The 23,646-nt window shown below is 43.7% G+C and overlaps 2 protein-coding genes across 6 annotated transcripts in view; one reads left to right on the top strand and one right to left on the bottom strand.

Annotated features, from left to right (window-relative positions):
• Window positions 1–23,646, top strand: part of LOC106582955 (voltage-gated potassium channel subunit beta-2) — a 172,529-nt gene that overhangs the window by 66,266 nt on the left and 82,617 nt on the right. For 3 of the 5 annotated variants that reach the window (XM_045705366.1, XM_045705367.1, XM_014166595.2), the window contains 2 exons: window positions 2,405–2,568; window positions 5,100–5,141. In XM_045705366.1, coding sequence (XP_045561322.1) covers window positions 2,495–2,568; window positions 5,100–5,141 — 116 coding nt within the window. In that variant the 5' untranslated portion in view covers window positions 2,405–2,494. The remainder of the gene's footprint in view (window positions 1–2,404; window positions 2,569–5,099; window positions 5,142–23,646) is intronic. The other 2 variants (XM_045705368.1, XM_014166596.2) reach the window with 1 other exon arrangement.
• The window catches only part of LOC106582956 (28S ribosomal protein S16, mitochondrial), a 44,843-nt gene continuing 41,434 nt past the window's right edge, over window positions 20,238–23,646 (bottom strand). The window contains exons 2-4 of the mRNA XM_014166598.2: window positions 22,252–22,277; window positions 21,493–21,759; window positions 20,238–20,569 (exon numbers count right to left, since the gene is read on the bottom strand). Coding sequence (XP_014022073.1) covers window positions 20,448–20,569; window positions 21,493–21,759; window positions 22,252–22,264 — 402 coding nt within the window. The 5' untranslated portion in view covers window positions 22,265–22,277 and the 3' untranslated portion in view covers window positions 20,238–20,447. The remainder of the gene's footprint in view (window positions 20,570–21,492; window positions 21,760–22,251; window positions 22,278–23,646) is intronic.

Below are 23,646 nucleotides of genomic sequence, written 5' to 3'. Positions count from 1 at the left end.
GTAAGCCCGGTCTCAAGAGGAATCTCTCTCAGGCTGGGTGTAGGTGTCGGTTGCCTTTGGTGACTCCATGTTGCATTGTGTTGGACAGGAATGAAGGTAGCAGTATGTAGGTTGCAGTATGTAAGACTGGCTAAACACTAAACTTTCTTTCTTTTTGTCTTTATTTCAACCTCTCCAGTGAAATCCATCCTCACCCTGTCTGTGGGGCTGTCGTCCTTCACACTACTCCTTTCCTTTAGTCTCCCTGCTGTCCTGTTGCTTTTGGATCAGCATATGGTGGTGTCGGGCCAGAGGATGGTTCTGATCCGATAAGGGTCTGTCCAGAACCTCCCTCCCTCTCTGTCTGCCTCCCTGCAGTTTTAATCTGCAGAGTGCACCTTGGCCCATTAGAGCAGTAAATCTGAGCTTAGCTCTCCAACTTGTGCTGCCGGGACAAGTCTGTACCGCAGTGCTGCAGTAAGCATCCTCTCCCTCTCTTTCCTCTCTCTCCAACTGCAGCACAGCACAGCCATCTAATGTGGGCTTCAAGCACCCCGAGGAATTTGATGCACCAATAATAAACTGTCAAAGCAAAGGAGAAACACTCAACCTAGCCTACCTTTTTTGGGGTGTGCTGAGAGCATAACATTTCACCGACTAAGACTGTATGTCTGAACTTCAGTATAGACTAAATGATATTTGCTACACTTTAGCCTTGACTCCAGTTGTTCAGCAGTACAGTGTGTTGCGGTCTGGTAGCACAAGACCATACACCCAGACAGCAGCCTCTAAAGCAGGATGGGCCACCAAATCCAGCAAGACAGCTCCTGTGTCCTCCGTTAATGACCAGTCAGTCGGTGACATTAGATACATGACTTTCCAGCCAGGTGGAGTCCTACAGAATCCCCCGGTCAATGTAGATCTACAACACAGCCATCTTCATCTGGCCATCATCATCATCACCTTGTAGGAGAAGGGACCAGCTAGACAGGCAGTGTCAGGTAGGCAGGGGCTTTTGTTCCGTCCTGCCTGGCATGATTGAAGTGGTGTGACCAGATGGCATTAAATGAGTCCTTGAAAAGGGGACACCTCATTTTCTGTGTCTGATTGATGTGAGGAGAAAGTCACCTTCACGTCCTCATCATTACCACATCTGTTTCTATTACCAGCAGACCAGCGCCGGCTCATGGCTGGCTCGCTCACGTGGTTACTGTAGCAGTGCAGTCCTATCTAGACTATAATGTAGAGCAAGGCTTTCAAACTCATTTTGCCCCGTAGGCTGCATTCAGTCTTGAATTAGAAAAATATTTTCTTGCTGTCAAAATGTGCCTAGTTTTCTGATTTTTTTGGTGCTCCTTTACTGTTGTTAGCAAGCTGGACAAAGTGAAAAGACTAAATGTAGGTTGATTATCATTTCTACACAGTTTTAGATTTGATTATAGGCATAAAAATTATACCCACCCCCTTTAAAAAACCTCCCATCAGCTGCACTGAATCGGCCGGATCGGGCCCGCAGGCCGTATGTTTCACACCCCTGATGTAGAGGGAAATGGTACATAGAGTACAGTAGGTAATGCAAATGGGACGTTTTATTCTCCAGGCCCTTCTGTAGTCATCCTCCACTCCTCCCTCAGCCCCCAGCTGCCCAGCTCTCTTCTCCTGTTTTAGCCCCTTACTTCAGCAGTGCTCTCCTTGGGCAAAGACTGTTGAGTTTCATAGAAACTAGTCGCCCCGAGCACACGCATACGATAAGCATAGGATGACGATGTGTGAGGACACCCATAACTTTGTGTGTGCAGTGGGTCTGTGTGTGTGACCGTGTGTGCAGTGGGTCTGTGTGTGTGACCGTGTGTGCAGTGGGTCTGTGTGTGTGAACGTGTGTGCAGTGGGTCTGTGTGTGTGACCGTGTGTGCAGTGGGTCTGTGTGTGTGACCGTGTGTGCAGTGGGTCTGTGTGTGTGACCGTGTGTGCAGTGGGTCTGTGTGTGTGACCGTGTGTGCAGTGGGTCTGTGTGTGTGACCGTGTGTGCAGTGGGTCTGTGTGTGTGAACGTGTGTATAAGGACGTTGTCATACAAGGCTACATGTGATCAGACAAGTGGCTCTGATTGGCCAAATGTATTCCCCTGTAGTTTACAAAACAATAGTTAACATCCCCAGTTACAGCCCACTGAGCCCAGAGACGGCAGTCTTATTGGTCTGACCACCTTACTTATTTATTCAAGCTGCTGCCTGTGAGACCACAGTGATGGAATGGTGCCATCTAGTGGCTGGTGAAGAGCAGTGACATCGTGAAAGGACTATTTGACATACAAAAAAAAGGAATACTGAAATCAGAATGGATACAAGTTGTCTTCCTCCTTGTCACTATAACCACACAGAAGATATGCCAGTGTACAGACTGTTTGCTCTCTCTATCCCCTTCAGAAGCCCAGTTTGTTGAAAGACAGTCCCCTGTTGTCCTGGTGAGAGAGAGACCCCTCGGCAGGCTGGCCATACCCCAACCCTCCCGTCTCCATGTATCCTGAATCTACCACAGACTCACCTGCCCGCCTCTCCCGACAGACAGGCTCGCCGGGCATGATCTACAAGTGAGTACACACACACACACACACACATTCATCGTGGCCTATGTATGGGATCTCATGGTGCATGCAGTTAATTTCTCCAGCCTGATAAAAATGAAATGTCCATACTTCATGAGTCATGCTACTTCCATTCTATTCAGGACTGTTAAAACAAGCAGTCAGGTACCTACTCGTGTCATCCCCAATCATTTGTAATACAAAATAGATCATCAGTAAGCTTGTAGTGGAAACACTTGTTTCTGTTCTCTCATTGGTTCAAGCACAGCCCCTTTCCTGCTGTTCCACATGCCACTAGTATGTGGCACCAGATAACTATTTGTTTAGTGTTAGTTTCAGATAGAATTGACAGTATTTTACCTGTACATTTTTTTTGCCAATGTTTATTTAATACATTTTTACCACTTTCTTGCCAGTATACACCTTTTATAATCCCGCAGGGTTTCGTTAGGCAATAATTGCCGATGAAATAATTGAAATTGTAGCCTGCCAAATTGTCCAGGGCTGCCCTGCTGCTGAGGATAGAGAGGAGCCTTGGCCTAGGTAATTGTTCAATGCGAAGATGGAGACTATTTTTCATTGGCGTAAAATGAAAGTTAGAGAATATGCCTATAGTGAAAAGCCTACAAGGCAGGGCTTCAGACTGCGACCATTTAGTTGCATTTTGCGACCCTGTGACTTGGCTGTGCGAGTAGTAAAAGGTATTGGTGCATGGTTCACGGTTCACATTCATTCACCTCATTGAAAACGTCCTATTTTTTATTAGGCTGCAAAACATCCTATTTTTTAGGAGGCAAAAACCATGATTTGGTCAAACAGTAAAGTACATTATCCTCATGAGTCATGTAATGAACGTTTCTGTCCATGTACCTGTTTCACTGGGGCCTGCGAAAGAAAAGAGTTCTGATTGTATAACATAAAGAAATCTAATTGCGGGGAAAACAGTTATCCTGATCTCAAAGATGGAGAGAGGATGTTCTCAGCTTTCTGTAGGTATATAGTTTTTATTTCTCAAATATCAATTTTGAGATCAATAGCAACTATTTTACAAACTAGGTATTTGATATGGCTTTGAGATACTGAGCGCGCAAAATGACGTTGGCCATTGGATTGCATTGGCCTCATTGGGCGGTAGGCTACAACTGCGAAGTTGTTTTGGGGGGACGTTAAATGTACGTTAGATTAATACTAGCAGTGGGTATTATCTGTCAAATTAGTGATCTAGCTAATGTGTTTTGAGTTTCCACTTACTCAGGTGGTGAATTAGCCCTAAATAACAATGTGCCTATGATGTTAGAGCACAAAGATATGCAGACAAATTCATCTATATTGAACAAAAACATCTGAAAATGATGGAGCCCTATTTTAACTGTAGAATATAACAACAATAAAATAATTTTCCACACATAATGCATGACAATCACTGGATTACATTGCACATTAAAATCCATTGTAACAAATCGCCTGAATTGATGCGATAACGATAAATAGAACGATACGTTTCTAACAGTTTTTTGGGGGGTGGTATAAGCGTTTATCCCGCTACAGTTAAAATAGGGCTCCATCATTGTTGCCAATGAAAACAGTATGGAAGCACACATTTACCGGTATAAATAAAACATTTTCATTTATATTTTCATAAGCGAATTCATACTTTGTCATATTTTGGTTGCTATAGAAGCGACCCAGTCTTTCGTTAGATTAGTTGTATATTTTGTCTTCTCGCCAGTTTGCATTACTTATCGTAATGAACGATATCAAAACAATGCCAGCAAAAATTGATCGGTATGGTCAGTGTCCATAATTTTAGGTTTATCGTCCCAGCTCTACTGCATAGCAACCATTATTTGATTCCATAGCAACCATATTTTCCCCAGACTATTTCCTCTGGTGGAAGGATAACATCGTATGAATTTACTTATCAAAATTAATTCTGTTTATGAAAATATGTCTCTCATTGTTTTAATTTGTTGGTAACCGGTTTATAAAAGCAAAAATGCACCTGGGGGTTTGTGGTGTATGCTTTCCGTTGTTCCTATGAACAACTCTTAGCCATGGTATATTGGCCATATACCACACCCCCTCGGGCCTTATTGCTTAATTATAACACCTATCGCAAGGGAGAGAATTTTGATGCTTCAGAAATCTCTGCAATCTCTTTTCCCCGTCTATTTCAGTCTTTGCCCTTCCCTTCATTTAATATAAAATTGCTTGATATGCGTTCCCGCACTCTCTAGTATTTTTTCAAGGCAGCTGTGCTCTATGGGTTTCCTCAGAGGCCTCTGTGTGGTTTGCATGCACGACAGATCCACAGATGTCCCTCAGATGTCTGAGTGTCAGTGAATGGTATTTGGGGTCTAGTTTGTTGCTTGATACACTGAGCTTTCCTATTCCCTGTGAAATGAGGCTTTGTTCTCGCATGCAGCATGTCTTTTACTATGTTGTTCCCCTTTCTCTCTTGTGGTTTACGGTCCCCTCCCTTCTGCTACATGTTCATCTAAGCTGTACTCTCTCTTCCTCTCTTCCGCTGACCTCAGCGCACGCTATGGGAGCCCTAAACGACAGCTGCAGTTCTACAGGTATCTCTCTCTCTTTCTCTCTCTCTCTTTCTCTCTGCCAAATGTGGAACCTGGCACTGACTGCTTTCCTATACTTCTCTATGTCAAGTCTGTATCATCCTTTACTAGTGACCCGTTCACCTAGCTAGTAGCCTGATTTTATCTTTGCTGGACACCGCATTGTGCTGTTCGCAATGTTGTTCAGAGGCCATATTTGTAGTCTGCGTTGCACTCAGCCCAAGACTTTCAAATAGGTATCAAAGTTTTGCATCTAAAAGTGACCTAATACTTTGGTTTCTTGTAGTCTGTACTGAACTCAGCCCAGTCCTGTGGTGGGCTATCAGGATTGTATGTCTTCTTGCTGTTTCAGAGGGGGGATCATGTTTTATGGGCTGATCTGGTTATAATTCCCATGACACTGGATGCAGACCAGGGTAATGAGCTCTCTATCAGATTTTGATCTCCGAAGCTTCCCTTTCACATTTTTGTCCTTTTTTAAGTGTCCCGCTGCTGCCTTGACTCAGAGGGGATCGATCACGGCTTCACTCGCTCTCTGTCTGTCTCACACAGACTGGCTAGAAGTGTGATGGGACACTAAATGGACATGGATGTTTTGTGTGTGTTGACCTTATGTAATCTAAGAGAACTTTTGATGCATATTTGAGTATGCTATAATGTTTGCCCAGTAGGCTGTCTTCAGCACACATTCAGTTATATCAAGTGTTTAACCCAGTTAGAATACCACATTGTTTTTGTGGTTTCATATATGTTTTTTTCTGTTTTCTGGGAGGCCTGGGAGGATGGTAGTTAAAGTGGAAAATACCACACGGTTAATAATCTAATACACTCACAGGTCAGTTTATTAGGTACACCCATCTAGTACTGGGTCAGGTGTAGCTAATAAATTGTATATGCCATTTTGCAGACACTTTTATGAAAATCGATTTACAGTCATGCATGCATTTTACGTATGGTTGGCACCAGCGGGAATCAAACCCATGAGCCTTGTCGTTATAAGCGCCATGCACTACTGACTGAGACATACTGTAGGACCACATAGTCGCTGCTTTGTTACACTGGTCAAGTAAGACAAGCCATCACCTCAGCACAATAACACTTTGAGAACAGCATTGGGTGTTTATGTTGCAGTTCATGCTTCGTTATGTCTGGGCATTAGATATCTCAGTCTGTGATGATGATGTAGTCTGGTAGTATTGCGGTCAAGAGGTCACAAGATATGGCCGTTTAATGTTTACAATTTTATACAGCAAGAGGCTTTTAGTATTTCCATCTCTGAACCTCCGTAACCCTTTTACTATGTCCAGGGGAATTAGGATTGTCCTGTCCGTCGACCCCAAACCTCTCATGTACTCTGTCACTCTGGTATTGATCCAGAAAAATATGTATTTGAGTTTGATACTCCATCAGTACGTACTTCTGGGTTTGCTCAAGTGTCATTGTTTTAGTCTCTCATACATCAAATGTGTGTGTAGTACTGTGTAGTGATCCTGATCTTGCCCAGGTGTTATCTTTTCAATATGTATTGCAAAAGATTTCTGACTGGGTGTTTTGGGTGGGCATTTGTGAATATCTTTTTTTCCTGTGTTTGCCCAAACACTTGCTTGGAGACAGTAGATGGCACAGTATTCTGTTACAGATCAGTTATAGCCTGACATGTAGCCTAGTCTACCAGAGGTATGATGACTGCTAGACATCCAGACCTCTCCTCATGGCTGACCCTCTGCAGCTGGTGTGTTTAAGGGCTACAGTAATTTTACCTGAATACACCAGGTCCTTCTGAGACAGATGCGGAAGAATAGAGCCAGAATAGATCCAATGTACTGTAGCTGAGGTTTTCAGTAATGTAGGCAGTAGAATCCTATGGTGTAGACTGTACTTTTGTGTGTGCGTGTGTGTGTGTGTGTGTGTGTGTGTGTGTGTGTGTGTGTGTGTGTGTGTGTGTGTGTGTGTGTGTGTGTGTGTGTGTGTGTGTGTGTGTGTGTGTGTGTGTTTGTGTAAACTGTACACACACTCAGGCCTCATTATGTTCTGATTGCCTCTTAGTATTCCTTCCCGTGGAACAACAATCTGAGGCTTTTAGCACAAAAGCTTCTGCGAATAATGGCTGATCTTCTACCTGATATTATTTGCTGCGGTTAGCAGAAACAAGCCGGGGCACTAAATGAAAAATGGATTTCCTCCATGAGATCTAACAGTGGGGGGGGTGTAGGGCAGCGTGAATGAGGTGGGAGGGCACTTTCTCATCCACTAATTGGTTTAGACACTTCCTAGTAAGACACTCCCAGTTTGGGTGGACCTGCTGCATTGCTACAGGCAGTGTGTTTATAAGAGCAGGCTGGCACCTACGACCCCTCATGAGCCGACCGCCTAGAAATCGGGTGAGTTTAAGCAAAGACCATCGACCACTGCTTACGTGTGTTTGAGTACACTGTGTGTGAGGGGTGGTGGCTGGATGAGTGTGTGTTTGTATAGTCTGGAGTGGATGCATGCTGCCTGGCCTGGAGCCTCTCGGTCTCTACGGGTGGTGGAGTCCACTGAACTGGGAGGACAGGGAAAGCTGGAGGACTGGAAGAAACCTACGCCCTTGATGGCAAACATGGACAGACTTCAGGACTATTCATCCCTGATCATAGAATCAACCACATGGCTGCTTTGGGGTGATAGAGATGTTGTGAAACAGTGAAGGCTATACGACTGTTAGGGGTGGTTTTAAGATGGTTTTGTGATGATTTAATCTAGGCTTTTCTCAATTGAAGCTAGATTTCAAAGCTGAGCAGGACATTAGATGGAGGCTGTGCTTTGTGTCAGGGTTAATACAGCAGCTTTCCTTCAGCAGACTGGGAGAGAAGCAGAGTGCTGTTCAAGTGTCTGCATCAGGGCCTCCCGAGTTGTGCCACTAGAGATCCTGGTTCGAGTCCAGGCTCTGTCGCAGCCGACCGCGACCGGGTGACACATGGGGCAGCGCACAATTGGCCCAGCGCCGTCCGCGTTAGGGGAGGGTATGGCGGGCAGGGATGTCCTTGTCCCATCATGCACTAGCAACTCCTGTGGCCGGCAGTGTATGCTGACACAGTCGCCAGGGGTACAGTGTTTCCACCGACACATTGGTGCTTCTGGGTTAAGCGGGCAGTGCGGTTTTGCTGGGTTGTGTTCAGGAGGACGCATAGCTCTTGACCTTTGCCTCTCTCGAGTCCATACTTGAGTTGTAGCGATGGGACAAGACTGTAACTACGAATTGGTTACCATGAAATTGGGGAGAAAAAAATAAATAAAATTGTATGTGTCAGTCAATAGACTTCTATGGGATCACAAACCATTTGCCTTCGGACTTCCTTTGTAGACCTACAGGGAAACATTTCCTGTGTCTCAGGTGCTGTAGTGCTTACTGTGTTAGTTCACTACAAAGGCAGTGATGACAGGTTGACAGAACTCCCAGGCTGAAATGGCTAATTTGTCCAAGATTGACATTAGAAATATTACACAGTTGCACTTTGAAAGGTTCTTGTTTAGTGTTTGACCAGAGCGAGGATGTAAGTTTAAAATTGTAATTTGAAACGCTTTACTTGAGATGCTTTACTTGCACTTTTTGGTTGGCTGTAGACTATGGACTGTAGACTATGGACCAATAGTTTAATGTTTCTTATTGTTCTGCATTTATTTAAATTGATGTGAAATATGTTGCTTGACTTATCAATTCAAGTCTGCCCTGGCCCCTGGTGCATGTCAATGTCTCCTCCTTGTCCTGCTGTCTCTTATGCAGATATGCCTCTCGCATGTGTCCTCTGGTCCTGCTCCTTAGTTAACCACAAGGTGGTCACCTGAATGCACCCGATCAGTTTTACCCTGCCATTGTGTGCCTGTCATGGGGGCGGTGCCGTGCCTCTGATTACACCATGCATGGCTGTGTGGTACTGCTGCCCCGAGCAGAGCAGGAGAGCTCTTTCTTATGGGAGAAGTCAGGTGCCATTTAAGGAGGTGGCCGTGTCCTGGTGGCTCCTAGCTCCGTCCCGGCCCCACTTTTCTTTTTCACTGAGCGGTGGGTTGCTGCGGCGACAGCAGGAGTAGGGGGGATGTTTGCGGGAGGGATATCAGGAGGTCAGCCCCCCGGGGCGGCAGTGAGGCGTCAATCCATGTACACTCATTCCGAAAACCTACAGATCCCCAAACCGGGCGGGCAGGGCAGTGGGATACGGAAGAGCAGCAGCGGCGGCAGTGGCAAGATGCTGTCCATGTCGTACAGCGAGAGCATGCGGAGCGGCATCAGCCACTACCACTCGGACCAGGGCCTGAACCTACCTCGACCCACCGACCCAGGGGAGCTGAGGCGCCTCAGGGAGCAGAGACATGCTGCTCAGGTCAAGAATATGGAGGACTTCCTTAAGATGAACGGCCTGGTCCTGGAGGAGTGTGTGTCCCACCAGACTGGCATGAAGTACAGGTAAGGACCAGGGCACACCTGGAGAGACTCAGACTGGTTGGGGCTGGGTAGCTGAGACCTAAATAGTGGCTGAGATTGGGCAGTTCAGACTGGTTTTGGGCTGAACAGGTAGCAGGGTGTATTAGCACGCAGCAGGGTGTATGAACAGAGATGGGGACAGGCATGGGGTGTGAGAAAGGTTCAGTGGAACACCTGAGGCTGAGGCAGAATGGAATTGTGTAGCCTACCTTGTCTCAGTGTGCTAAGGTACTGCTTACGTTATAGCTGTTCACTGAAAAAGGCAGGCAGCGTTTCTCAGCCAGTCGAAGTCATGAATCAGCTGGCATAATTTGTATGGATATATACAAAGAAATGTCAAAGTGAAGTGAAGTGAAGTGCAGCTAGTTTGCAGTCTTCCCAGCTTCAGTTTGAAGTGATTGTGTTAGATGTGTCATTGGCTAGCTCCTCTGAACAACAGTGACCTGACGAGAGAGCACATATTCTAAGCCAGGCGAAGTCGTGCCTCATTAGCTCGTTGTTATGGATGTATCCAAATAAATGTCACTAGAAAACAGCTTAAACAAATGCAAATGCAGCTACTTTGCTGTTATTCTGGCTGCTTTTTGACGTGACTGTAAGTTAGCCGTAGTTGGCAAGCTAGCAAGCAAGAGATAAGAACGTTGCCAGCCAGAATGACAATAGAACATTTAGAAACAGACGACTGGGTCACGTTTCTGGCAACCGAACCGAACGACGAACGAACGAACGACCAGTTGGCTTGGGTAGCAACCCTAGATTTGTGTCAGGACTATATCTTGTGGAAAGATAGTATGAATAAATTCATCAAAATAGCATTTTTAAAGAAAATATGTCAATCATTATTTTGGTAACCCGTTGTATAAAAGTGATAATGCCCTCGAAGCCGGTGTCTCGGGCCTAACAACACCCGTGCCAATATATCCTCCAAACACCGCCTTCTCGGGCATTATCATTTAAGTATAGGTTAACTAATGTTGCATTAGTGATGTGTTGCTGTTTGCTACCGTCCTCAGTGCAGTGTTAGACTGTCCTCTGGACAGAATGCTCTTACTCCATGGTACTGGCTCTCGTTTTATTTTAATAATCTAGGTCGCTAGCATGTTTGCCCAACAAGATGGGAAAGACATACTGTTGTTCCATAAGGATTTACCTGGCCCGTTAAATCTCCCTCTGCTGAGATCCTCCCTCTCTCTCACTCCTCTTCACCACTCTCTCTGTTAGACAAATGGTAGTCACATTACACTGTTCTGAGAAGATAAATTTACCATGTGATAACCTACAACCATACATACGTGTCTTACTCAGTCACACTTTCCCTAATCCTAGACTCTGCGGAGTCCCCACCAACCGGATGTTCCGGTTTTCAGAGGAAATGGAATGAGCGCGTGACGTGACTTCTCCTTTTGGACGACACTCCATATGAACTCCTCCTCATTTACTGGATTGATTGAACAGTGCAGAAGATAACCTCCCCCGACAGTTGTTTTCCTTCTCGTCAAGACCAGTATGTAGGGGATCTAGTTTCAGGCGTTTCTTTACCGCTTGCTACGTTACTCTAACCCTAACACTAACCTTGACCGTCACAAGAGTAGGCGATATGGTCCTGAGATGCCTGGATGATGAATATTGAATGCATTGCATCTTGAGTCTTAACACTGTCAGGTATAATAATGTGTGCAGGACGAAGCCATCTGACAGCAGTGTGGTCAACATCCTCAAACAATGAGGAGAGGAGGCCTCTTCATCACTGCATTGTCACTAATGAGAAGACAAGGTCTGCAGAGCAGGGGTAGCTTACCTGCTGTTGTTTTGACCCAGTGCATGGATGGTTGTTTTGTCTGAAGACAGGTCTAGCAGCTGTTGTTTTGACGATGGGCAGGGATCCTGTATGATTCAGTTGGTAGAGCATGGCACTTGCAACGCCAGGATTGTGGGTTCTATTCCCAGGGCCACCCACACATAAAAATGTAAGTCGCTTTGGATGAAAGCATCTACTAAATGGCATATATATTATTACACAAGGAACTGCCAAAATAAAAGAAACACCAACACAAAGTGTCTTAATAGGGCATTGGGCCACCAGGAGCCAGAACGGTTTCTCTGCACCTTGGCATGGATTTTGTAAGTGTATGGAACTCTATTGGAGGGATGCGACACCATTCTTCCATATTTGGTGTTTTGTTGATGGTGGTGGAAAACGCTGTTTCAGGCGCTGCTCCAGAATCTCCCGTAAGTGTTCAATTGGGTTCAAATCAAATCAAACATTATTAGTCACATGCAATAAAATAACAATAACGAGGCTATATACAGGGGGTACCGGAACGGAGTCAATGTGCGGGGGTACAGGTTAGTCGAGGTAATTTGTACATGTAGGTAGGGGTGAAGTGACTGTGCATAGATAATAAACAGTGTAGCAGCAGTGTACAAAACACTGGGGGGGGGGGGGGGGTGTTATGTAAATTGTCCGGTGGCCATTTGATTAATTGTTCAGCAGTCTTATGGCTTGGGGGTAGAAGCTGTTAAGGAGCATTTTGGTCCTAGACTTGGCGCTTCGGTACCGCTTGCCATGCTGTAGCAGAGAAAAGTCTGTGACTGGTGTCTTTGACAATTTTTGGGGCTTTCCTCTGACACTGCCTATTATATAGGTCCTGGATGGCAGGAAGCTTGGCCCCAGTGATGTACTGGGCCGTAAACACTACCTTCTGTAGACCAGGCGGTGATGCAACCTGTCACGATGCTCTCGATGGTGCAGCCGTAGAACTTTTTGAGGATCTGCGGACCCATGCCAAATCTTTTCAGTCTCCTGAGGGGGAAAAGGTGTTTGTCGGGCCCTCTTCACGAATGTCTTGGTGTGTTTGGACCATGACATTTTGTTGCTGATGTTGACACCAAGGAACTTGAAACTTTCGACTAGAAGTCGACCGATTATGCTTTTTTAACCACCGATACCGATTATTGGGGGACCGAAAAGGCCGATGCCGATTAATCAGCCGAATTTTTTTTATTATTATTTTTTATAATGACAATTACAACAATACTGAATGAACACTTATTTTAACTTAATATAATACATCAATAAAATCAATTTAGCCTCAAATAAATAATGAAACATGTTCAATTTGGTTTAAATAATGCAAAACAAAGTGTTGGAGAAGAAAGTAAAAGTGCAATATGTGCCATGTAAGAAAGCTAATGTTTAAGTGCCTTGCTCAGAACATGAGAACATATGAAAGCTAGTGGTTCCTTTTAACATGAGTCTTCAATATTCCCAGGTAAGAAGTTTTAGGTTGTAGTTATTATAGGAATTATAGGACTATTTCTCTCTGTATGATTTGTATTTCATATACCTTTGACTATTGGATGTTCTTATAAGCACTTTAGTATTGCCAGTGTAACAGTATAGCTTCCGTCCCTCTCCTCGCTCCTACCTGGGCTCAAACCAGGAACACATCGACAACAGCCACCCTCGAAGCAGCGTTACCCATGCAGAGGAAGGGAAACAACTACTCCAAGTCTCAGAGCGAGTGACGTTTGAAACGCTATTAGCGTGCACCCGGCTAACTAGCTAGCCATTTCACATCGGTTACACCAGCCTAATCTTGGGAGTTGATAGGCTTGAAGGGGTGGGTATAATTTGTGGAACGTTACAACAGGAATCTGTTCCAAAAAACGTAAAGTAAAAGGTTGCCAACCAACAACGCATACAAAGTAGCAACGCATACAAACCTAGCTAACTAGCTGCCGAATAGGCATCAACTCACCACGTAGCTTATTCTTAATGTTTGTCCATAGGCAAACAGACATGCGAGGACAGACATTTTTTGGAATAAACGTGATGAGTGAAAAACGTATCTTATTCTGCCGCTATACAACTTTGTATGCGTTGTTTTGGAATAGATTCCTGTTGGAACGTTCCACAAATTATACCCACTCAGGTTGAAGTCATAAACAGCGCAATGCTTGAAGCACAGCGAAGGGCTGTTTGAATGAATGCTTACGAGCCTGCTGCTGCATACCACCGCTCAGTCAGACTGCTCTATCAAATCATAGACTTAATTATAATATAATAAACACACAGAAATACGAGCCTTAGGTCATTAATATGGTCGAATCCGGAAACTATCATCTCGAAAACAAACCTTTTTTTCTTTCAGTGACATACGGAACCGTTCCGTATTTTATCTAACGGGTGGCTAAGTCTAAATATTCCTGTTAGGCATTGATGTTTATGGTTAGGTACATTGGTGCAACGACAGTACTTTTTTCGCAAATGCGCTTGTTAAATCAACACCTGTTTGTCGAAGTAGGCTGTGATTCAATGAAAATTAACAGGCACCGCATCGATTATATGCAATGCAGGACATGTTAGATAAACTAGTAATATCATCAACCATGTGTAGTTAACTAGTGATTATGTTAAGATTGATCGGTTTTATAAGTCTAATGCTAGCTAGCAACTTACCTTTGCTTCTTGCTGCCCTCGCGTAACAGGTAGTCAGCCTGTTAATCCTTGTGGAGTGCAATGTAAGGCAGGTGGTTAGAGCGTTGGACTGGTAACCGAAGGTTGCAAAAACGAATCCCCCCTGAACAAGGCAGTTAACCCCCGTTTCTAGGCCGTCATTGTAAATAAGAATGTGTTCTTAATCTGACTTGCCTAGTTAAATAAAGAAAAAAAATTAAAACAAAATATTTTAAAAAATCTGCAAATCGGTGGCCAAAAATTCCGATTACCGATTGTTATGAAAACTTGAAATCGGCCCTAATTAATCGGCCATTCCGATTAATCGCTCGACCTCTACTTTCGACCCACTCCACTACAGCCTTGTCGATGAGAATGGGGACGTGCTCGGTCCTCCTTTTCCTGTAGTCCACGATAAGCTCCTTTGTCTTGCTCACATTGAGGCAGAGGTTGTTGTCCTGGCACCACATTGCCAGGTCTCTGACCTCCTCCTATAGGCTGTCTCATCGTTGTCGTGATAAGGCCTACCACTGTTGTGTTGTGAGCAAACTTAATAATGGTGGAGTCATGTTTGGCTATGCAGTCAAGGGTGAACAAGTACAGGAGGGGACTAAGCGCAAACCACTGAGGGGCCCCAGTGTTGAGGATTAGTGTGGCAGATGTGTTGTTGCCTACCCTTACCACCTGGAGGCGGCTGTCAGGAAGTCCAGGATCCAGTTCCAGAGGAAGGTGTTTAGTCCTAGGGTCCTGAGCTTTGTGGGCATTATGGTGTTGAACGCTGAGCTGTAGTCAATGAACAGCATTCTCATATACGTTTTCCTTTTGTCCAGGTGGGAAAGGGCAGTGTGGAATGCGATTGAGATTGTGTCATCTGTGCATCTGTTGGGGCAGTATGCGAATTGGAGTGGGTCTAGGGTATCTGGGAGGATGCTGTTGATGTGAGCCATGCCCAGCTTTTCAAAGCACTTCATGGCTACTGGCGTGAGTGCTACGGGGCGGTAAGCATTTAGGTAGGTTACCTTCACTTCCTTGTGCACAGGGACTATGGTGGTCTGCTTGTAACATGTAGGTATTACAGACTGGATCAGGGAGAGGTTGAAAATGTCAGTGAAGACACTTGCCAGTTGGTCTGCGCATGCTTTGAGTACACGTCCTGGTAATCCGTCTGACCCCGCGGCTTTGTGAATGTTGACCTATTTAAAGGTCTTGCTCACATTGGCTACTGAGAGCGTTATCACACAGTCATCCAGAACAGCTGGTGCTCTCATGCATGCTTCAGTGTTGCTTGCCTCAAAGCGACCATAAAAGGCATTTAGCTCGTCTGGTAGACTTGCGTCACTGGGCAACTCGCGTCTGGGTTTCCCTTTGTAGTCTGTAATAGTTTTCAAGCCCTGCCACATCCAACGTGCGTCAGAGCCAATGTAGTGGAATTCAATCTTAATCCTGTATTGATGCCTTGCTTGTTTGACATTTCTTATAATGGTCCGGATTAGTGTCCCGCTCCTTGAAAGCGCCAGCACTAGCCTTTAGCTCGATGCGGATGTTGACCTGTAATCCATGGCTTCTGGTTGGGATATGTACGCACGGTCATTGTGAGGACGACGTCTTCGATGCACTTATTGATGAAGCCGATGACTGATGTGGTATACTCCTCAATGCCATCGGAAGAATCCCGGAACATATTTCAGTCTGTGCTAGCAAATCAGTCCTGAATCTTACCACTTCCGGAAGTCACTGGTACTTCCTGCTTTAGTTTTTGCTTGTAAGCAGGAATCAGGAGTATAGAATGAGGGTGAGGGAGAGCTTTGTATGCGTTTCTGTGTGTGGAATAAAGGTGGTCTATAGTTTTTTTTCCTATGGTTGCACATGCTGGTAGAAATTAGGTTTGCCTGCATTAAAGTCCCCGGCCACTAGGAGCGCTGCTTCTGGATGAGCATTTTCTTGTTGCTTATGGCCTTACACAGCTGGTTGAGTGCGGTCTTAGTGCCAGCATCGGTTTGTGGTGGTAAATAGATGGCTACGAATATGTCAGGGTCCCGTGTGTAGTTGGTGTAGAGAGTCAGGCGCAGGACAGCAGATTTACTGTACTTTACTCAAAAAGACAAATATACAAAGTAACGTCACGAGCCCACAAAGACAGACCGAATTTACAATAAACAATCACTCACAAACACAACATGGGGAACAGAGGGTTAAATAATAAAAAAGTAATTGGTTGAGTGAAGCCAGGTGTGTAAGACAAAGACAGAACAAATGGAAAATTAAAAGTGGATCGGCGGTGGCTAGAAAGCCGGTAACGTCGACCGCCGAACGCCGCCCGACTTCGGCGGAAGTCGTGACAGAATAATATAGATGAGAACTCTCTTGGTAGATAGTGTGGTCTACAGCTCATCATAAGGTACTCTACCTCAGGCGAGCAATACCTCGAGACTTCTTTAATATTTGACATCGCTCACCAGAGCGATCTCAAATGGACACCCACCCCCACCCCTTGTCTTACTAGACGTAGCTTCTCTGTCCTGCCGGTGCATGGAAAATCCCGCCAGCTCTATATTATCCATTTCGTCATTCAGCCACGACTCGGTGAAACATAATATATTAACGTTACAGTTTTTAATGTCCCGTTGATATCTTGATCGTAGATCATCCATTTTATTTTCCAATAATTGCACGTTGGCCAGTAGAACAGATGGCAGGGGGGGTTTACACACTTGCCTACGAATTCTCAGAAGGCAGCCCGACCTTTTTCTCCGTCTTTTCTTCACACAAATGACGGAGATATGGGCCCGTTTCCGAGAAAGCAGGATATCCTTCGCATCGGACTCGTTAACCTCTCTAGGGTCGGCGGGATGAAATCGTCCCACCTACTCAACAGCCAGTTGAATCCCCTGGCGCGTTATTCAAATACCTTAGAAATGCTATTACTTCAATTTCTCAAACATATGACTATTTTACACCATTTTAAAGACAAGACTCTCGTTAATCTAACCACACTGTCCGATTTCAAAAAGGCTTTACAACGAAAGCAAAACATTAGATTATGTCAGCAGAGTACCCAGCCAGAAATAATCAGACACCCATTTTTCAAGCTAGCATATAATGTCACATAAACCCAAACCACAGCTAAATGCAGCACTAACCTTTGATGATCTTCATCAGATGACACACCTAGGACATTATGTTATACAATACATGCATGTTTTGTTCAATCAAGTTCATATTTATATCAAAAACCAGCTTTTTACATTAGCATGTGACGTTCAGAACTAGCATACCCCCCGCAAACTTCCGGTGAATTTACTAAATTACTCACGATAAACGTTCACAAAAAACATAACAATTATTTTAAGAATTATAGATACAGAACTCCTCTATGCACTCGCTATGTCCGATTTTAAAATAGCTTTTCGGTGAAAGCACATTTTGCAATATTCTCAGTAGATAGCCCGGCATCACAGGGCTAGCTATTTAGACACCCACCAAGTTTAGCACTCACCAAAATCAGATTTACTATAAGAAAAATGTTATTACCTTTGCTGTCTTCGTCAGAATGCACTCCCAGGACTTCTACTTCAATAACAAATGTTGGTTTGGTTCAAAATAATCCATAGTTATATCCAAATATCCTCTGTTTTGTTCGTTGCGTTCAAGACACTATCCGAATGGTAAAGAAGGGTGACGCGCACGACGCATTTCGTGACAAAAAAATCTAAATATTCCATTACCGTACTTCGAAGCATGTCAACCGCTGTTTAAAATCAATTTTTATGCCATTTTTCTCATAAAAAAGCGATAATATTCCGATCGGGAAAGCGTGTTTAGGTTCAAAGACGAAAGAAAATAAAACATGGGGTCGACTCGTGCACGCGCCTCAGCCCATTGTCCTCTGATAGAGCACTTACCAAAAGCGCTAATGTTTTTCAGCCTGGGGCTGGAATTACATCATTCAGCTTTTTCCCGCCTTCTGAGAGCCTATGGGAGCCGTAGGAAGTGTCACGTTACAGCAAAGATCCTCAGTCTTCAATAAACAGAGTCAAGAAGCTCAAGGAATGGTCAGAGAGGGCACTTCCTGTACAGAATCTTCTCAGGTTTTTGCCTGCCATATGAGTTCTGTTATACTCACAGACACCATTCAAACAGTTTTAGAAACTTTATATGCATATTCTAGTTTCTGGGCAGTAGTAATAACCAGATTAAATCGGGTACGTTTTTTATCCGGCCGTGTAAATACTGCCCCCTACCCCCAACAGGTTAAAGAAAAAATCTTCTTCCAGTTCGAGGTGAGTAATAGCTGTCCAGAAGTTACTTTCGGCCATAAGAGACGGTAGCAGCAACATTATGTACAAAATAAGTTAAACAAATGAGTTCCAAACAATGCGAAAAAGTGAACAAAAAAGCACAGTTGGTTAGGAGCATGTAAAAACGTCAGCCATCCCCTCCGGAGCCATTCTGTTGAGATCTGGTGACTGAGATGGCATATGGCTTACATCGTTTTCATGCTCATCAAATCATTCAGTGACCACTCGTGCCCTGTGGATGGGGACATTGTCATCCTATGGGGGCATAGCCATGGTAGCCAAAATAAAAGCCTGCCCAGCAATTTTATACATGACCCTAAGCATGATGGGATGTTACTTGCTTAAATAACTCAGGAACCACACCTGAGTGGAATTGACCTGCATTCAATATACTTTGTATCCCTTATATACTCAAGTGTTTCCATTATTTTGGCCGTAACCTATATATGGCTTGTCTGAAATCCAGGAATACTGCTGTTGTTTTGACTAAGGTAAGGGATGGTTTCTGTCTGTTGTCAGGGTTCAGAGGCAGGTGGGTGCAGTTAATAACAGACAGGGTGGCTACTGTTGTCTCCAGGCAGTGTTGTGTGTCATTGACATTGGCAGACTGCTGGGCCCATTGTTGCCTGTGCTGTAAAGCTCACTCACTGTTCCATGGCAGGCTAACTGATATACAGCATTGTGATGGGGCAGGTAAGAGGGAGTCAGGTTAGGTTACAAGGAGCTCTATGGTGCTTTTACCATATTCAAACTGCCAACAGAGTCCCTCTGAGTGGTGACTTCATCCTTTTATCCTCTGCAGTCTATTGTCATTTTTCTCTAGTCGTCCATAATACGTTTGATTCGTTCTAGTCAGTGTGCATAAACAATAAAAGGCTTAGTCTGGTTTACGGTACAGTATGTATCTACCGGTGTTTGTTTCTCACAGAAACAATACCTGATCTGTTTAAGGGTAACCCAGCTAGCTCTTGTATCCTTATCAGTGTACAATTCTGTAATTAGGGCTGCAATTGGGTCAGCATTTACATGGAGCTTCCAACTTCACTCATCATTATTTCAGGTCTGTGGTCAGAGGCAAAGTAACAATACTATTGAGCTGTTCTGCCCAGAATTGTTATACATGACCCTAAGCATGATGGGATGTTAATTGCTTAATGGTAATTGCTTAATTAACTGAGGAACCACACCTGTGTGGAAGCCTCTGCTTTCAATACACTTCGTAAACCCCTCATTTACTCAAGTGTTTCTATTATTTTTGCAGTTACCTGTGTCCATAATCAGCATGTTTCCTTCTCTGGTGATGGCTAGGTGATGATGACATGACACACACTCTCTCTCTCACACACACACACACACACACACACACACACACACACACACACACACACACACACACACACACACACACAATATTTTAAATAGTTGCATGTTGCATTTATATTTTTGTTCAGTGTAATTTGTAAAATAAATAATCTAAAAACATGTTTCCACTTTGTCATTATGGGGTATTGTGTGTAGATAGGTGAGGAAAACTTCTATTTGATCCAATTTTTATTCAGACTAACACAAAATGTTGAATAAGTCAAGGGGTATGAATACTTTAAGGCACTGTATGTCATTACTCTCCTGCTTGGCAGACTTAAATATTGCGTCTACCATCCAACAGGGTCACACTTTAAATAAAGTACAACTTATATAGCATACATAAATGTTTCATATGCACAACATAAATGCTTCACAAATCCTCTATATGCATATGTCATGCTTTATAAATGGTGCATAAAGATACACAATGAGGTATGTGACATTTGGCAATTCACCCTGGTTATGACATCCTTTATACATCATTTATAGAGTATGATATATGCTTAGATTATATGTGAAGACTTTATGTAGTGCTTATGAAGACTTTATGTATGCTATATGAAGCCTTTATAAGTTGTTCTGTTAAGCACTGCTTATGAATATTCCTAGTTCACAAAGGCTTTCACTGGAAACAGTTAACCTTTTGTCAGGAGAATGGCATTTATAGCTGTCCTTCGTGTACAGTAACCACATCCTGCTATGCTTGACAGTTCCCCACGCTCCAGCTATCATAGTTCCTGCTGCTTAACTCCAACCTCCGGAGCTGCTTCCTCTGCTAGTTCTGCCAGGGCCCTGTGACGCTCTGTTTCTGTCACCGTCATGGGATGCAGGGGGAAGAACCCAGCCAGTCCTATAGGAACAGACATGGGAGGATTGACAGTATCTTAGACCACATAGATTCCCAGGTAGCATTGAGACTTAATTGGAAGTATTGATTACATTCTGAAGTATACTACACTGAACAAAGTGTTGGTGTTGGTCCCATGTATGATGAGCTAAAATCAAAGTTCCCAGAAATGTTGCATATGCATAAAAAGCTTCTTTCTCTTAAATTTAGCTTAACAGTATCATCATCATTACACAGGTGCCCCTTGTGCTGGGGACAATAAAAGGTCACTCTAAAATGTGCAGCTTTGTCACACAACACAATGCCACAGATGTCTCAAGTTGAGGGAGCGTGCAATTGGCATGCTGACTGCAGGAATGTCCACCAGAGCTGTTGCTAGAGAATTTAATGTTAATTTCTCTACCATAAGCCGCCTCCAACGTCGTTTTAGAGAATTTGGCAGTACATCTAACCGGCCTCACAACCCCAGAGCATGTGTATGGCGTCATGTGGGTGAGTGGTTTGTTGATGTCAAAGTTGTGAACAGATTGCCCCATGGTGGCGGTGGGGTTATGGTATGGGCAGGCATAAGCTACGGACAACAAACAAAATTGCATTTTATCAATGGCAATTTGAATGGACAGAGATAACATGACGAGATCCTGAGGCCAATTATCGTGCCATTCATCCGGCGCCATTACCTCATGTTTCCCAGTCATGTGAAATCCATAGATTTGGGCCTAACAAATTTATTTAAATTGATTGATTTCCTTACATAAACTGTAACTCAGTAAAATTGTAAAAATTGTTGTGTTTATATTTTTGTTCAGTATAGTTAGTTTAGGAACCTGTGATTTAGTGTCTTTTCCATGATGTAGGCCTTACACTGGCCATTTCAATAAACCTATAGTGTGTGTGTTGTCATGGTGAGGGTAGAGGGAACACACCTAGAAGTTTGGCCACAGGCTTCGTTGGATGTGCACCACAGCCCATCCAGTACTTGATCCTGTCAGAGTTGATGCTGACCAGTTTCTCATTGTAGATGTTTGGCAAGGGGTCATAAGAGCCTAGCTGTTCTATGTATTTACTGTCTCGTGCTCGCTTGTTGTAAGCTGCCACAATGCGGTAGAAAGGTCTGTTAGACTGTTTGTGGCCAGCCATTGCCAATCTGATGACAATGTGTCCTCCATGGTACGTCTTTAGTAGGAAGGATGCTGTAAGGACAATACAACAAAATCAGCATTGTATTGTTTCGTTAAATGGTGAAATTCATATGCAATTAAATTGGCTGAAAAATAGAACAGCATTTGAAGTAGGATGTTTTCGGTCAAAGAGTAAGCAATTAGTTGTGACCACAATTCAGGTGGTGTGTTTTGTCAGGTACATAGCTAGGTCAAAGGTTATCAGGTGTTTAGCCAGTATTTCATGTCTGGACAATAACTCATTAGCAAGTAGCCATCCCATAATACAAATAACACTCAATGTCTAGCTATTGTGTAGCTGTATCTGTTGTGTATTCCATGAAATAAACATTACTTATCAGAAACATCATTGGTATAACTACTAGCTAGCTAGACACCATAATCATGGCTAGGCTCGTCAACGGTAACGTTACAGACATTTCCGGCTAGCTAATAAGCGTGCCCCAACTTGCTAGTTAGCCCATGTTGACAGCGTTAGTTAAATAGCAACCTGATCATACTTACATAGATGGACCATGTTTAGGTATACCCTGCAAAAGAGGTCAAAGGAATACGTAAAAGATGAAAACGTTTTCAACATTACAGAACAGAGCACTTCTATTGTCTACACACACACACACACACACACACACACACACACACACACACACACACACACACACACACACACACACACACACACAGGTGTGGTCAGTTGTGTATAGCACTCAAAGGAATTAGTGGCTATTGGCTTACATGTCCTAGAATAGCTAGAATAGCATGGTATCCCTCAGTGCTGACTCTTAATTTACATATGCATTGTGTTGGAAAGTACATACTGGATGCCAGAACAACACAAAGCAGTCTGTAAAAAGAAACAAAGTATGTTCAGTGTGGGTGTCACAGGTCTCAAGTGTTTCATTTAAAAAGTTCTAGATTGCCTCAAAATATGCATTTCCCCCAGTCTCACACTAAGGATATAATATCATCCTGAGATGTTACTTCTCACAGGTTGTCTGAATTTCTTAAGGGTGGTGGGAATTTGTGGGAATTAAGGCTACTAAATTGGCCTCTTCTTCAACTGTATCTTTCATCCATTTCAGGTTTGCTTGGTTGATATGATGACATTGATTGTTAAAGGCCCAGTGCAGCCAAAATTCTGTTTTGCCTGTGTTTTCAAATTAAATAAAATGTTGTTGGTCACATGTGCTTAATTCAATAGGTGTCGACTTTACCGTGAAATGCTTACTTATGAACCCTTTCCCAACAATACAAAGTTAAAAAGTAAAAAAACATTTACAAAATAAAAAAGGAAATAGTCACAATAACGAGGCTATATACAAGGAGTACCAGTACTGAGTCAAGGTAGTTGAGGTTATTGAGGTAACATGTCATCTAGCTCTCACAATCTCACGTCTGAATTAGACATTCATCCATGTTTCCCAAACGTCAAATTTCAAAGTTGTTGCAAATGTCAAATTTGTTTGGGATAAACACAAATCTAAAAAACAACTTTCTATTGCTGGATTCAAACTTACAACCTTTGGAATCAGATGCCTACTCCCATCTGCCATCCTCATCCACAACGCCCTAGAAAAACCACTCACTGTTGCCCCTAATGGCCAGTTTATACGTCATCTCCCGACATCCTCAGACGTGGATGGAAGTTGAATACTGACTTGTATCACTGGTGACCTGGTTGAACATGTACATGTAGGTAGGGGTAAAAGTGAGTCGGCCAGCAGCGTATGTGAAGAGTGTGAAAGTTGTGTGTGTGTGTGTGTGTGTGTGTGTGTGTGTGTGTGTTGGAGTGTCAGTGTAGTATGTGTGAGTGTGTGGGTAGAGTCCAGTGAGTGTGCTTAGTGCCAGTGCAAGAGATACAAGGCAAAAAAAGGGTATTCATGGAAATAGTCCAGGTAG

This window comes from Salmo salar, chromosome ssa22 (assembly GCF_905237065.1).
Source record: "Salmo salar chromosome ssa22, Ssal_v3.1, whole genome shotgun sequence".
In the NCBI taxonomy this organism is placed as follows: Eukaryota; Metazoa; Chordata; class Actinopteri; order Salmoniformes; family Salmonidae; genus Salmo; species Salmo salar.
The sequence above is the reverse complement of the archived record's forward strand: the minus strand, read 5'-3'. Positions and strand labels throughout refer to the sequence as shown.